Below are 17911 nucleotides of genomic sequence, written 5' to 3' on the forward strand. Positions count from 1 at the left end.
ATCTAACTGTGCCTCCTGGCTCACTAAGCAAACCCACTTTATTATGTATCAGAGGGATGCTGCCTGGAAAACTTGGATCAAAAATCAAAACTCTTCCCCTACTCCAACAGTACAAGGAACTTAGAACTTGTGTAAAAGACTACTCATAAAAGACAAAAAAACTTTCTTTAACTCCAGCCATGGCAGCCCACACAAAAACCCAAAAAGATTTTGGTCTACCATTAACAAAATTCTCTGTTCTACCAAACCTCCAACCCCCAAGCCCTTTCTCCTCAGTACTGCCACTGAGACTGCTACACTTTTAAATAAACACTTCATAGATACAATTCAAAAGCTAATTCAACCAAGTCCCATTGCCTCAACATTACCCATACTCTCCAGTCCCTTTTCCCCATTTCATTCTCCTTTCAACCAGTTCCCACTGCTTTCATCAGGTCACAACTATATAAACCCAAACCTTGCTCTCCCTCTGTTGATAAATTACCCCCTCACTTCCTCAAACTCGCTGCCAATTCCATTGCTTACCCAGTCTCCATCCTTATGAATTGCTCTATTATGGAAGCCTTTGTCCCAGACATTTGGAAAGCCTTCTTCACAATCCCTCTCCACAAAGGTGGTAACTCCACTGACCCATCCAACTACTGTTCCATTGCAATACTCTCCCTACTATCCAAAATTCTTGAAAAATGTGTTCACACCCAACTACTTAAACACTTGCTGGACAACAATCTTGTTACTCCCACTCAGCATGGATTTATTTCCCACCACAGTACATCTACCGCACTACTCTCATTCACCCAAACTGTAGCAGAAGCCCGTGATAACAACCACCTAGTTTCCTGCCTATTCCTTGATCTCGCCAAGGTCTTTGATACAGTCTCACACCAAAATTATATCTAAACTTTCTGATCTCCATCTCTGCACCACCACTATAAACTGGTTCTCTAGTTACTTATCTAACAGTCAACAATCTATACGCTGGCAATCTGTCACCTCCCCATTTCTACTGGTCAACACAGGCATTCCTCAAGGCTCTATCTTGGGTCCCCCTCTTGTTCAATATCTTTACAAACAGACTACACTCCATTACTAAGCTCTCTACACTCTTACAATATGCTGATGATTCAACTCTTATCATCACCAGCCACAACTTTCCAGAACTCCTTGCCTACACCCAAGATACCTTCACCTCTATCAAAACCTGGCTCACTGATAACAAACTAATATTAAATCCAAAAAAAAACTAAGCTTTTATTTTTCCTGCCTAAAACAGTGTTATACCTTAAACCCTCCTTCTCAATTACCTCTCAACAATATTATCATCACACCTGAACACTTTACTAAATTACTTGATGTAACTATTGATGATGAACTAAAATTTGACATCCACATCAACCAGTGCATTAAAAACCTAACCAATAACTTGAACTTCTGTACCATAATCACAAACTACTCTCTCCCTCCACTAAACCCACTCTTGCTACATCACTTCTCTTACCCTATCTTCTATATGCAGTCCCAATCCTTACAAACCTTCAGTCATCTCTCCTCTCTAAATTAGAGCAAACCTACCACAAAATAGCTAGATTTGCCTCCAATCTACCATATGAATCCCACCACTGTCTCGCTCTTAAGTCTTTATTATAGCCTGAATTTCAAAAACTTCTTATGCCACAACTATATATTACACACTCCATACTCTATAACCCCATTTCCTGCCCTTCCATTTCTAACATCGTATCACCCTATAACCCCACACAACAGCTTCGCACATCTGACAAACATCTTTTAGACATATACAAACCTGCTAAAAATATAGGCAAGTCCCTCTATAAATTCTCTGTCTCCCATTTCTGGAATACCCTTCCCCTTAATATAAGAATCATCCCTCATAAAGCCAAATTTAAACACAAGTTTAAAAACTACCTGCTAAACACCTAAACTACCTACTAAACACCTGGTTTTGTCCATGTTAAACTCCTACCTGATATTCTAATGCACTCGGTCTAATTCCTCACTCTAAGCATATATCTTATTTCTTTCTACTTGTCTTTCGATTACTTCCCTTTACTTTCTTTACCCAACCCCCTGCTTCTTGTAAATACTGCTAAACATGGAGCTTCCAGCTGTTACCTGTAGATATTTAGGCATATTGAACTTATTTGATGCTATGTACCTAATTATTTTCTTTTTTTCTTATTCTGCATCTTATCCACAACTGTGTAATAACGTGTCTTCAATGTATAACTACTTGAAACTATATCATTGTAAGCATAGCTACTTTTGCAATATTTTTGGGGGGATACTTCTGTGATATTGTTACTTATATCTGGAGCTTTTCTCCTCGGGTCTCCACTGAAAATGGGCCCCTGGCTCAGTTGGACTAACCCGGTTAACAAATGTCAATAAATAAATAAATAAAAATAAATACATTTGCAGGAGTTTGTTCCAGTGCTGTGGTATGTGCTGGGCAGAAGTTTGTTTCAGTGATGTGGTATGTGCTGGGTAATAACATGTGTTTATCCAGCACATTTTGCTTATGTGCTGGTGGAGAATCAAGTCCCTAGTTAACAGTATGAGTATAATGATCTTATGAAAGCATCACCTGCAGATCTTGACATTTTTCATTAAGATTCTCTATGCCTGTTTATGTTTGCTGAATGTCATGCATTATACTATAGTATTCTTCTCCACATCAAATGAAAACAGCAGGATGGCAAAAATTATTAAAATTAAAGAAAAAAATCACTTGAGCTTCATAGGTCATTAACAATTAACTAAAATGAGATACTTGAAGGAAGAATATGTTGGTATATCGTTGCCGACCCATTACAGATCGGTTGCCTGACTATGGTTACAGATGTGCTTTCTACAAAATCTACACTAAAACAATGTTTTCTCTCTAAAAGCTTTATTAAAGAAAACTACCCACTATGAATCATTGGAAGCCTTGAAGTTTCCTCAGTCAAAGCAGCGAGAGGTAGTTAGGGGTAAGGAAAACACTTGAACTACGGAATGTCACACCTCTAGCAGCCTGGCACACATCCTTGCTTCCCAGAGAATTTGAGCATAAGACCAACAGATGCAACTATCTTTTGAACAGTAAAAGATATTATAATAAAGATATTTATAGTAATAACAGTCAGTGCATTCACAGTCATTGCATCAATACTATCATCTATTAAAATGCACAGAAACCTGGACTTCTATTTTTAATGAAGTTTCACAAATTGTCATATCCAGAAAACTGTAGAATCTAGAGCAGTGACGGTGAACCTATGACATGGGTCACCATGATTATTGGGTGACATGCCAGAGATCACAATACCTGAGTTACCAAAGACAATGCTTTTGCATTTGGTGCTTGTGTGAAGTGCATAGAATTATTTTGTGCCAGGAGCTAGTTCAAGAACACTGCTGCAGAGGTAAGGAAGTTATTAACCTCAAAGATTATTGGGTCTATATTATAACATCGAAATCTTCAAAGATCGAATGTTATAATATCGAACCCTAAACACGGAAATCCACAAACATCAAACAGTCAGAATAGCGATTTTTTTCCCAGGGAAGAAAAATCGCTATTCCGAGAGACATACACACAACACAAACACACACAAAAAACAGCAATCCACACACATACACTTAAAATCCTACACCTAAACCTAAACTAAACTTTACATACACTACTAGCTATCCACTTATCTTAACCCGACCCTAACCCTAAGGGCAGTCACTATCGCACACTCAGCTCACCCGTGCCCTAACCCTAACTCACCTAACCCGCCCCCTAACCCTAACCTACACACAACCGCACACTTACCTGACCCACTCCCTAACCCTAACTCACCTAACCCACCCCCTAACCCTAACCTACACACAATCGCACACTTACCTGAACCCGACCCATAAAGCTCCAACATACTGACTGCTAAAAACAGCGAAGCCACAGCAACGGCCCACCGAATTCTTTCCCTGGGAAAGAATTTGGTATCCTGCACCTTCGCTGTTTTCAGCGTTAGACAAAACTGGTTCAATATTATAACATTCGAACTTTATAAAATTCGATGTTATAACATAGACCCTGATTATTTCAGTATACTGTCTCGATAGTGTCTGCAAAGGGCAGAGCTGACATTGTTTTCTCTTCATGGTTACACTTCTGCAAAGGGCAAGTAGTCTGCATTTCTAAGCACTTGCTCAACTGTCCCTCTTAATCCCTCCTAAAACTGCCAACTTTTACACTTCATAACGACAATAATTAGATTCATAGACTTATTTTACTTCAGAAAAAATGTATATTAATTCACATTCATTTTTTCTTTCAGTGTCTCAAATTAATAGTACTAGTAGTTTAAAACTGTCCATGTCTCTTATTTCTAGATTTGTCCCCGATTCTATTGAGATGTATCCCTGATGTATTGCGAGTTATGCTGTTTAATTTATTTTTATTTATTCATTTATTTTGCTTTTTTTAATTTATTTTTGTTTGGGAGGTGTGACATACCAGCACAGACAAGTTAGGCATTTTCCGAATTTTTGACACAATGAACCCAAAAGGTTCACCATCACTGATCTAGACATATATTGTTGGAACATTTCAGTTAGCTAAACATCAGCTTTCATATGACAAGTAAACATTTTTCTCAGAGTATTTATTGAGATATTTACAGAAATATGAAAAATTATACTTAATTGCACAGTTAGGAATATAAATAATGCTGACTATCTCACACATTGCAGAACTTACATATAAAATATCAATTAGCATTTTCTTTTTCATCTTATAAAGTTTCACCTGATCCCATATAGTAGCTTGCATGTCACTTGGTTATGGACATATGGCGTATCCTCTATTCAACAATTAGTAATATCTCCAGTATAATATACTCTAAGTGGACATTGACAATACATTTTATTGTTTTCCAGTATGACATCACACACCACGCCCACCCTAGTAACATGTACAGCTCTCAGTTACAAAAATGTGAATGCAAATATGAAAATATGAACACAAATTTACAGTGATTAACATTTCTATTGCAGGACATGCTTGATTAGCAGTCAGTGTAATTTGGTTACTTATACCTTGCTCTTTCAAATGCTGCTTATTATTAGTTGGTAAGTCAGTTAAGGAAGCCAGTCCCCCCAAAAAAAAATGTGGGAATCATAAAGAAATATAGGTTTTAAGTGCTACCATTAGCATATAAAAGAACTAACCAAGTTATTAAAATGCCAATACTTTTATTATCTGCACATGCATTGTGCTTGGATCTCCTAATGCCTTGGCAAAAACATAAAATGTGCAATTAAAAGTTATACCTGATTACTTGTAGGCTTTCCATTTTTAATTACATTACAGTGATCATGAAACAGTGGCAAACTCCTTTGTAGATGAGCAATGACAAAGGGCAAACTGTTATCCCAGGGATAAGAATTCAAAGATTGATATTCGAGAGTGATAGTGTTGGTCTTGCCCTTAACCCACTAAGTTGTTTACTCAACATATTAGGTCTTGGTTTACAATATGGCTTCCAGAAAACAACCTTGTTTAAATATATCTCATCTGCTGCTTGTGATGACTTAAAACTGTATAGTTCATCAGATAAGAAGTTGAAAGCACAACTACGACAAGTTAAACATTTTTCAGATGATAAAGAATGACATTTGGTCTGTATAAATATGTGAAAGCAAAATTTAGAGCAGGAAGAAAATATCAACCTGAAACATGAATGTGATATAAAAGAACTTGAGCAAGAGGGAGTGTATCAATATTTGAGAATAAATAAGGATTGACAATAAAACATGATCAAATGAGAATAAACTCAGCAACGAATACTTCAGAAGACTAAAACAGATGTTCAAAACTGCCTTGATATCTAGGAATAAAGTCTAGGCACTAAATCAATTTGCTCTTCCTGTTTTAACTTACACTTTTGGGTGATTGACTAGCCCCAAAAAAGTATTGGATCAGTTGGACAAGAAAACAAGAACATGCTTATCAAATGATACATAAAAACTATGTGATTATATATGCCTTACTCTGAAGGCAGTATGGGCATCCTGAAAACTGATTACATGTATAGATCAGCAATAATGAGACATACATATCTGCTGACTTCATCAGATCCAAGCAAAGTTCAGGTTTTAAATGTGAGCAAAAGAAGTCTAAAAGGACATCCTTGCTTAGTTTAGCAAAATCATTGTAGTGTAAAATGGCAACGGAAAGCAAATCAGAAGTAGACAAAAATTAGACAGCACGTGAATGCACCAAAAACAAAAGAAAGAATATAATGAAAAAGAACAGATGAGATGAAAAGAAAACTGAAAAATCATTAAATATAGTGGCAAGTACAGAGATCTCTGGGAACAGCCTCATGTTGACCAAGATTTGATGCAGGAATACTTACGGAGAAGTGAACTGAAACCAAAAGATAAAAGGCTAATAATGGCAAACCAGGATAGTGGACTACATACCAAAGTCCATCGAAGATGTGTTAGAAACATAAAATTGCAGGTTCTGTAAAAACAGCTGGAAACAGTCACACAACTTAATGTTGGGTATAATACATTCATGACAGAACGTTCGTGTGCTGAAAGGCGCAATATGTGGCAAGGCTATTGCACTAGGGATTGTGCCAACACTGCCACATAGAATTATCTGAGAAGGATTGGAAATATGAACCACAAGGCATTATGGAGAATGTTGAAATTTATATCACATGGGGACATCTATTACCAGCAGTTCAAAAAAACAGATGTGAGAAAACAAGGTATAGTAGTCTATAAAAGTAGCATTGATTATAGAAATTGCTAAAACCAGGGATTACAGTGTGCTATTTACAGACAGACACAAAGCCATTAAATACCAACATTTGCAAGCAGAAAAAAGAGCAAGGTTGAAGAAAGATATACAGACAGATCCAATAGAAACAACAGGTCTAATAAATATTTACTGTCATACTTAAATATGCTACCAATACACATAACTCCACATAAATATAGAAGGAGTGACTTCTGGGTACATTGTGGGTGCTGAGAAGAGCATTTTTGGCTAACATCAAAAGCAGAAACAATAATAATTTCATGAACTTTAATTGTACCCTGACTTAGGAAAGGGGTCCTTTCCCACCATGGCATTAGAATCTCAAAGGACTTGGAAAAATTAAACTGAGAGTATAGAGTAAGTACATGTCTATCCCCTCCCTGGGAAGGCTAAGCCTTATCATTCATCCTCACATCTAGACCAAGCCCAGAAGGCACCAGAACCACTAATCAATCTGAGGCCACCTGGGTCATAGCTGGGGCTTTAGCTCTCTATGCTAAAGGAGCTGATAAAAGCATCAACAATTTTAAATGTCAATCTACATGTAATTCAGTGGATAAAACAGTGTTTAAGCAACAGGGCAGAACAGGTGGTGGCTACCTGTCAGTCTTAAAGGAGCAGACGAATGTTGTCCCAAAGGGATCTGCAATGATGTTATTTCTTTCTGGACTATTCTTCTGAGATATAGAAGTGCAAAATTTGTTCCACATAACCCATCGTTCTGACTACTGCAAAGTGGGTATCATCATTGCTTCATTTTCCTGGATCATTTACAGAAATATGTACCTAGTGTAGTAGTACTGACCTCATCTTTAATGTCAATACATATAGTATTATTTAGTTTTTGATTTATGTATTGATTGTTTGTTAAAGGGGTGAGTAGGTTGGCACAAGAATCTTTTCAGGAATTACCTGTATTGTTTAAACATATAACTAGATTAACAGATTGATGGCAATTATTGATACACATTATGGGAGGTGTGACAAAAAGAACATGCATTATGACTACAAAATAAATGGGCAAATTATATTAACAAAATGGCAGCACCATTAAAGAGCTAGGAGCAATGAAAGACAACAGTATGAATGTGATTAATGTTTATTTACCAAAGTCAAGAAAGCATATTCTCTATTCCATTTAATTGTACAGTGTCAAGTCACTAGATGGAGATCATTTTGCTACTTTCCACTTCAGTGATCCAGCCTATGTGAAACACAATGAAAAGATACATTTCCTTACTAGAAAAGAGATAAGATTAGAAAAATTGAATAAGTCAGAAAAATTTGGGGAATTGTCATATTTTGTTTTATACTTTCCAATTCTAAGCATCTGTTCTTGGAATGCACCACTAGGAGAGCTAACAGCAGAGTGATGAACTCAAAAAAAAAAGAAATTTCTCTCATTCTCTCTAGATATATATATGTATGTGGGTCTATGTTACTACATCGAAAGTACAGTAAACTGAGACGTACTACAGCGAACTCACTTTCGCGAAAGTGCATTTTAGCAAAAATGCACTTTCGTGAAAAAAAATGACCAAAAAAACCTACAAAAATAAAACACTACTCAAGTTTATGCAGGGGGAAAGCCCCCCCTGCACCCCCCCACTTTAATATTCTCAGTCCGAGATCGTACTACAGTGGGGAAAAGGGAATATTCCCTAATCCCCACTGTACCACGATCTAAGCAACAGTTTGCTTAGTTGTACAGTCAACAGTCCATGTTGATGTACAACTAAATCTACATACAAACTGCGTGTTGTCTTTTTTTTAATTTTGTTTTTGTGAAAGTGAGTTTGCTGTAGCATGTTTTGATTTAACATACTTTTGATGTAAAGACTAGGACATATATATATATATATATATATATATATATATATATATATATATATATATATATATATATATATATATGTGTATGTGTGTGTGTGTGTGTGTGTGTGTGTGTGTGTGTGTGTGTGTGTGTGTGTGTGTGTGTACACATACTTATGTGCATATTCTAGCAAGTCATGAAACAAAATTTACAAACCAATAATAACAAAACTACCCATTTTGGAACTTTTCAACTCTAAATAAATTTGTAAATTAAAAAAAAAAACTTTTTTTGAAAAGAATGCTTTTTTTATTGAGTTGCTCTAAAATGTAACAAATAAGGAACAAGAGTGAAAACTTTGCAAACGAAACACAGACAACTGATTTCAGAAAAGCATTCAATGTGATTTTTCCATTCCTAGTACTTCTTCTGATACCTCATTATCACAATCAGCAAAACCAGTCTCAAATCCTATTCTGTTAAAACATATGTTTTATATTTATATTTTACTTTATCCTTTTTAGTTTTTAATTAAAGTATGTGTCCCTCTGTGATTCTGCCACGTTCCTTGATAAACATAGTAAGAAGGGAACTAGCCACACAGTGTAAAAAATGCTTATGAGGAGCTTGGTTTTTTCCACTGTCTTGTGAGGAACATAACAGGACTAGGGATGAGCTTTCTTTTATTTTAGAAAAGTGGAGTACTACTTCTCATAATGTGGAACATTTATTAACATCTTACTAACAACTTCAACTCAGAAGCTCATAGGATAATTTGAATGTGTTACTTGACACAATACTATAAAACATTCTTTTGATGAACTAATATGATTCAGTATTATTTATGGCTTGCTTGCTCAAAGCTGCAGTGAGTTAGGCCTTCTGCCCTTGCTCTGCTGTTTTCCAAAAACCTGCTGTGAGACTACAAAATATAAGTGCTTATTTTCAACTGTTTTCTGTACTTCTGATTAACTAAAACAATAGTTGCTGCATGTCTGTTTAACTGTGCAACTGTTTTTAGGCTTGGTGAATTGAATCCTTACCTCTGTTCTGATCTTTGTTTCCCTTTTTTTCTCTCTACTTGTTCTGTTCATTTTACTTTTTGCTGCACTTGAAAAACACTAGCATAGAGCTGAATCTAGTACTGTTTGTGACCTTTGGAGCGTGAAGTACAGTTAATATTTTGTCTAGAGAGGCATAGCTATTGCTTCATGGGAGGGAGTTTCAGTTTGGTCTGATCTGGCTAGAGGTACTGCTACAGGGCTCTGTTTTAAGGTGTTTTGATTGGATAATTTGAACTTTGGCTGGTTCCTGTTTCTCTGCCTTAAAAAGCCAGTGTTTAAACAAGTTTCTGCTTGTTTGCTTAATGTTGTAGTGAGTTAGGCCTTCTGCCCTTGCTCTACTGTTTTCCAAAAACCTACTGTTAGACTACAAAAGATAAGTGCTTATTTTCGATTGTTTTCTGCACTTCTGATTACCTAAAACAATATTTGCTGCATATATGTTTAAACCATGCAACTGTTTTTTAGGTTTAGTGAACTGAATCCTCACATCTGTTCTGATCTTGTATCCCCACCCACCTGCCCAATTATTGCTGTGGTCTTAAAGCTTGATGGCTTTTGAGCTGCTTGCCTCTACTATAAATTTGATATTGGGCACTCCTCCCAGTTGTATTGCATCAGCTCATTCTACTGAGTACAGTGAGATAAGTTGTGAAGGCCTAGCCATTGTATCAGCTCATTCTACTGAGTACAGTATGATCAGTTGTGAAGGCCCATCCCTTTAGCTTCTTAACCTTGAATTATCTTTTGACTCCTCACTTCCTACTTAAAATAAATAAATAAAAACATATTATGCCTCTTCCTACTTCATTTTGCTGCTTGTGCTTAGGTGTTCAACTGCATTTAGTTTGCCACATTTGATACTGCTTTTTGAAATCCTGCTTAAACTGATAACAATAATTCTATTGAATTGCTGCTTTATTTGATCTGTTTTTACTGCTGTGATTGTAAGCTAATTTATCATATATGCACTGTTTTAAAGCAATTTACTGATTGACTGCATTTCATTACTGTTTAACTGTATTTTTTCATACTGTGAGTTCTGTTTTTGTCTGTAAGTGGCCAATCTATGCTTGTTGGTGAGTTTCACTGTGTTCTTACCCTTAAATTGAGTAGTATAGTCTGGATAGAAAGTTTGCTGCATCCAGAGCTGTTTGTTTTTGCCGTCTGTGTTTCTGGCAGCCATCTTGCATTTTCCTTTTGTTTTTATGGCAGCCGTCTTGTGTTGGTATGTGCCTATCTTCTCTGCCTGATAAAGGCTGGTAAAGAAAGAAGTGGCTAGCAGGAGTGGCTAGATTTCTGTGTTACTATAACCTTCTATTTGTTGTGGTATTTAAATCCTGAATTTGAGCTGGTTTGGGCTTGTTTGCATGTCACTCACCACAGCTGCTGTTTCTAACACATTGCAAGGAATTCCATTTACAAATTTTCCCTTGGTAGCACTTGTGTGATCACCTAGCAGTACTGCTCTTAGACCTTCCACCCTTTACCCCCTTATCTCTCTCTGGCCTCTCTCCCTCAGATTCTGACAAATATGGATGGACAAATTCCTATGGTTTCTCCTGCTAGTCTGGTTGATATGGGAATCCTGTGACAGTGTAGCAACTTTCTCATGTACATGGACAACCCTCTACTACTACCACCTAGAACACAATTTGTGAGAGTGCAATTACATTAAGAACCTAGAGTCTATGCTCCCTCCCTCACAGACCAGTATATCTGGCACTGAGAAGGTTGCAAACACAAACATCATACCTCAAACACCACCCACACCTACACAACACACACCTACATATGTGGAGGATCTCAGCAAAAACATACCCAAACAAAAGAGACCTTCAAGGCAAAAAACACATGTGAACTCCACTGCCCATCACACCACACATAGTCCACATACCTGTGTCTCATAGTCATTAAGGCCTAAACATAAACCCAACATATTAGTCATAGGAGATGCAATTGTGAGACACAAAGATGTGCCCCTCACCAGGACGGATAAAGAGAAAGTCATGGTTAGTTGTTTGTCAGGTGCCAGAATCTGCCATATCACCCATGCACTCAACTCTCTCAACAAGAGGTACTGCTAGGTCTCTGTCATAGTCCATGTTGGAGTGAATGACTTGAGACATACCTACCGGACTATGTAAAGACAGACATGATTGAGCTAGCTGAATATGTGTCCCAAGCAGGTATGTTCCTAGCCTTAAGCAGCATTTTATCTTCATCCAGAATGATGCCTCAATACAAACAGAAAATGATTGACTTTAATAATTGGCTTAGTTTCTGATGTCATTCCAAGGAGATCCAGTACCTGACAACCTGATCATGACATGACTGACAGACCACGACGCTTTGCCATAGATTGCCTGCATCTGTCTCCCTTGAACTTCAGGCAAAGGCTCTTGCCTCCCCCATAGCACTTTTTTAGGCAATCCCATGAGGTCAAAACTACCAACATGTAAATTTCATCAAAATGCAAATTAAAGGTCATGCTGCTAAATGCTAGGAGTCTAAACATGAAACTGCACTCATTGGAAGCATTCTTAACCATGGAAGATGCTGACATTTGTAGAGTCACAGACACCTGGTTCAAAGCTGCACAGAGCACCCCAGCCATACCAGATTACTCATCCTATCATACATTCAGACCACAAACCATGGGCAATGAAGCAAAAGGAGGTGGAGTTGCAATATATATTAAAGGCATACACACTTCCAGGCTGGTCAAACAGTATGATGCACAGGAGACACTCCAGGTGCAGTTAACTGTTGACAAGACCCCTATTCAAATCATAGCTCTCTACAGGCACTTAACTATGACTCAAGATGCCCAATCCACCTATCTGGACCTCTTCGAATCTAGCAACATTTATGCCTTTACCTTGATCCTGGGCGACTTTAAATATCCAACGATAGACTGGAAGAAATACGCATGCCAAAACACAAATGCCCAGTGATTCCTTGATTTCATCAATGCAAATGCCTTGGACCAGCTGGTCGACACCCCCAGAAGAGGTGATACTATCTTGGACTTGGTATTAACCAACATGAGTAATCACTGCAGCATCCCTACAGTGTCATCCTCCCTGGTAAGATCTGACCACAAAGCTGTCACTTTCAAAGTCACCATCTCCATGGACCCCCCCCACTCCTAGGTAGGGTCAAACAAAAAAAAAACTTCTCCATAGCTGATTGCAACCTCCTGAAGGAAGGTATAAACAGCTTCACAGCCTCCTCCTCCTCCTCCTCCACAGGATTTGGCACATATGTCCAAACCTACACCAAAGTACTATATGAGCATTTATAAAGCTGCATGGAATCAGGAATACCAAACAGGACAATATCCTCCTCCTCAAGGAAGAGTAAACCCATCTGGTGGACATCTGAAATAAATAAACTCTATAATAAAAGGAAAAAAATGCTGTCCAAGACCAAGAAGGGACAGGTGCCAAATTGGAGGCAATCTCTCCTTAGCCTGAACAAGCAAATAGGAGCACTAGTGAAATCCTCCAAAGCAAACTTCAAGTCCAAACTGGCAGGTATTATCATCAATTCCCCTAATGTTGTGGACATCCTCCAAGTGGGTCTCACCAAAACAAATGACTGGTGCCAGAAACATGGCCTCAAACTGAATGCCAAAAAATGCATCATCACCCCCTTTGGAGAGAGTGATTTCCCCACAAATTATCACATTAATAACAAGGTCCTAAGCACACAATCAGTCGTGAGGGACTTGGGCACCCAGGTTAATAGCAAACTGACTTTTGACCACCATATTGCCTCTGTTGTACGGAAAAATATTTACATGGCCCATCTCATTAGTAAGGGTATCTCATACAGGGACAAAAAGATCATACCATCCTTGTATTCTTCCCTTATAAGACCCATTATTGAATCCAATCCCTCAAACATCTACACTTCACAGATAGGCTAAATGCCCTGTCCCTTTACTCAGTCTCATACAGACTCCTCAGAGGTGACCTCTGTCTGGCATACAAAGACAAAGCAATCTCAGACCCTGCCTTGATGGGAATGCTGCATATCTGCAAGTGAATCTCCATTTGAGTAACCCACATGTGCGACCTCAAGCTGGTCTGTGACATCAATAGGACATGTTGACAGGACAGATTTGTGTCCGAGAACTCCCCCTTCTGTGGAATAGACTCCCTCTCCACATCAAGTAGAGTACCTCATTAACTCTTTTTAAGCGAAACCTGGATAATTGGATGGGGAACAGAAAATACACCCCTGGGATTCCACCTTTGTCCCTGCTGGACAGGGGGCATCGGGTGCTGACTTGTCGGAATATCAGCTAAATTCCTGGCTAGGCTTGTAAGGTCCAATAGCCTAATAACTTTCTATGATCCTATGACCCTATTAATGAGCATCTGTTAAAAAACATTGACACCTGACATATGGCAGACTCTTACAATGTGGAACTATGAAGAACATGAGTTTTTTTTAAACTCTGAATGAGGAGCTTTCCTTTTAATGAGTTACACTTCAGAAGTGCAAGAGCTGTAGTGGATTTTTCTGGGCATGTCATCAGTTTATGCAGGCCTTTGATAGGCTTACACAAAACTGAAAGATGGCTATTTTGAAGCAATATTTTCTTGCACCTTTACAAGTGCGTGCAGGGGTTTAGCTAGATATGCTCGCTGTACTCCGATGAGTACATTTTTTTCAAACAAGTCTCAGAAACTTTATGACTGCAACAGCACAGAATGTTTAGAACTGTCTAAATTAGCATGCACTGTATAAAGGTTTACAAAGCTTACTTGATGAGAACGCACCAATAACAATACTCATATGTGATGAGAATTTACTAAAAACAATATTCGTTTCACAGTTGTGTCAACAACTAAAAATAATGTGCCGCTTTCCAAAGTGTATAGGGGAAACATTTTGATGTTTTGAGTACATTTTTTAAACGATATATGGGTAGTGGAGGAAGCGGCATGAGTTGTGAGTACAAAATATCCATTTTTGGCTAAAGCATATTGTGTGCATACACTGTATAGTCTAGGTATCTGGAGCATATTACTGTGCAGCGAACCCTGTTTTGTGTATAGTTTGTGAAAGAATTATTTAACAGGTTATGCTAATGCTTCTTAAAACTGAACAACTCACCAAAGTGTCATTAGTGAAGAGGAAGACCTCACAATACATCTTCATCCATGTTGAAATACAAGTAGCGTGTCTTTTAGCTGTCTATAATGTAGCTGTGGATAAAGACTTTTATCTTATTTTTATTTTGTGACCATAGACTTTTAGATATAACAACAGTTTCCTTGGAGGCTGACAACATCCGAGACTGCTACTGTGTTACAGGAGCATTCTGACTGGATTGGATTCCGGTAAGCACTAAAAGAGGAAGTGAGTGAGGATAAGTATGCCTTCATGACAGCTGTGGGCAATGATGCTTGTTTTATCCACACTAAGTCCTCTACAGATATGAGTTTCTCCCTACCTCCATGTTCCTATTCAGGATTATATTTAGTAACTAATTGCTTGTGGAATATTTTATACCACAGGTCCCGTGACAGATACCATAGGGTTGGGGAGTGTGTGTGTGTGTGTGTGTGTGTGTGTGTGTGTGTGTGTGTGTGTGTAGGAAATGATGAAGGGAGATGCAACAGTGTGTGTGTGTGTGTGTCTGTGTATTGTCTCACTAATGACAGAGGGACAATATTTTACTTAAAGACTAAAATATTTTCCCTCTATCATTATTACAATGCTTTTTATTGAAACTGATGTAGCGAGACAGAACCATGGGGAGACAGACAGACAGAGCAACAAAGCCAATTTCAATGAAAATCATTCTAAAAATCAACTATTTCCCTCCGAATAATAGGGAAAACATAGGGGAATACCTTTGTTGTTTACATTTGTGATGTGCATTACTTATGATAATCAAGTTTTAATGTGAACCTTAATGGACTATAAAAGCATAAATGATAGGTCCACATATATTTCAGGTATGCTTGTTAACTTGACCCTGCAAAATACTTACAGTATTAATGAGAAGGGGCTTCTGGCTAAACGTTGAGCTCATGTGAATGACAATAAATGCTCAGGACAAAATGGCGATACACAAATGTGAAAGTAAGCCATCAGAAGAATTTCTCATTTGTATGACTCCTTGCTACAGCACCATTTCATGATCTGTCTAACTGCTGATTGTAAATATGTCAGAGATGTTACCTGTAATTGTAATGTCTGTGTCACTTGTGCTTGTTGAATACCAGTTTGTGCCATTCAGGTAGTTCACATATTTCTGTCCTTTGCCAGCCCTTGCTTCTTGAGGGCTTTCTGCAAAATACTCCTCCTGAGGTTCTTCAGTATATTCATATTCTGGTTCTTCTTCTTCTATAAGTACTGGAGGAGATGTTGGCTCTCTGTAAGCAATATTGAAATCAAACCAAAGAAAAATATTAATATTATAATGCTAAGTATAGATGGGTCACATTTCAAAGAAAAATGGAACTATAATTTATGTGATTAAATATCTTAGATGCCCATGTCTTGGAAAATTATATTTTTTGCATATTTACAATGGCTGATCTGTAGAAATAAAGCAGTTTTGCTGTGGAGGTGAGAGAAGAATATTTAAATCTACTCTGCCCTGTTTCTGTGTATACATGAATACAGATATATACGTGTGTGTGTGTGTGTGTGTGTGTGTGTGTGTGTGTGTGTGTGTGTGTGTGTGTGTGTGTGTGTGTGTGTGTGTGTTGTAGGTGAATCCATGAGCCCGGGGATGGATTTAATTAATCTTTATCACAAAACAAGTATATCTATCCAACACAGCAGAAATTTAACTAGAACTCACGTTTATTAAAACAACTATTAAAACTACGAAAAACAGTAAAAGGATGAGTGCTTTCAGGCCTATAACAGTCGCTTCCTCAGATCTAATACACAGAAGGTAAAACATTTTTTAAAGTACCGCTGTGTTCTGCTTCACTAGTTTTCTCATTCCTGAGGTCCCCTTTTCCCCAATCTTTTGAAATTAGCACTGTACCATATTCCTTCTGCTATTCTAAATCACAATTTCGGAAATTTCTTTTCATTAGCCATTCTTACAGCTCCGGTACTCTGAGCCATCTTAAAGAATATCACAGTCTTGCAGAGTTGTAGAGAATGTATGGATGGTCGAACCCTTTGGTAATAACACCCTTTGTTATTTTTTCACTTTTTCTTCAGTTGCTGCTCAAGAACTGCCCATGAGCTACCTCCTTCAGTCATTTCACCCTGGGAATGCCCCCAACCATTAACTATGCATGAGATCTTTTAATTTTGGTTCCAAAAAAAATGCGATCCTGACTGATTGTGGGAACTACTCTATTCAGTGTAGTTGCTAGATTCATCTCTTTTGTTGAGGGATTACTATGATACCTGCTTATCCCACAAGTATTCTCAGGTAAAGATTTTTCCTTTTACCACAGTTATGTTTATCACAATTACAGTTATCTGAGGCATTTCAGATGGCTTGTAACTACTTTTTCCCTTTACAGTTGGGATATATGTTGCATTGGTTCCTAAGGGGTGTGGTATAAACAGCCTGTGTATCACTGCCTTTTATCTAAGGATATAGGCATTTCATGAAAAAGAAAAAGAAAATCATGTAAGATGTGCCCACGAATTTCATAAATACTATCATGTCTCAGAAATCATGAGCAAAATATCACATTTTCTCTTTCTCTAAGATTAGTCATGCCATACACCTCAACCCATCTTCTTTGCTTGAGAAATCTTTAAAATCAAAACGCGATTGTGCAGTAGTACAATATTGGTTTGATAAATCAGTGCCGATATTGCCTTCGCAGATCTGACTGAAGTGATAAAATTACTTTTATCTGCAGTTGATTTTACTAGTTTTTGCATACTTCTGCTGACTATCAGTCTTTAAGATGACAATAACTGATGCACAGCTTCACATTTCATAGTTGATTTTAGTGCATCGGTTATTTTAATGTTGAAGTGTCTGCTTCATGTTCTTGTTTTTGCAAGGTAAACTGGGTGTCTTATGATGCAGTGGCTATCAGTTCATCTTTGATGCAGGCACTATTTTTGGTGTCATAGATTTCTGTTGCATTGCATGATAACTTCCTTGGACCTTGAATTTAGCCTTTGCAAGGTTCTGTCTTGCCGTGTCATCCATTTGACTATGGACAGTTAATAAGGAGAGAGTTTGTAAACATGGTTGGCTCA

The 17911-nt window shown here is 37.7% G+C and overlaps 1 protein-coding gene across 2 annotated transcripts in view; it reads right to left on the reverse strand.

Moving 5' to 3' along the window:
• The window catches only part of LOC122796489 (actinia tenebrosa protease inhibitors-like), a 234641-nt gene that overhangs the window by 187213 nt on the left and 29517 nt on the right, over window positions 1-17911 (reverse strand). For both annotated transcript variants that reach the window (XM_044065013.1, XM_044065012.1), the window contains exon 2: window positions 15902-16095. In XM_044065013.1, coding sequence (XP_043920948.1) covers window positions 15902-16095 — 194 coding nt within the window. The remainder of the gene's footprint in view (window positions 1-15901; window positions 16096-17911) is intronic.

Source organism: Protopterus annectens, chromosome 3.part0 (assembly GCF_019279795.1).
Source record: "Protopterus annectens isolate FY-2018-M chromosome 3.part0, PAN1.0, whole genome shotgun sequence".
Classification (NCBI taxonomy): Eukaryota; Metazoa; Chordata; order Ceratodontiformes; family Protopteridae; genus Protopterus; species Protopterus annectens.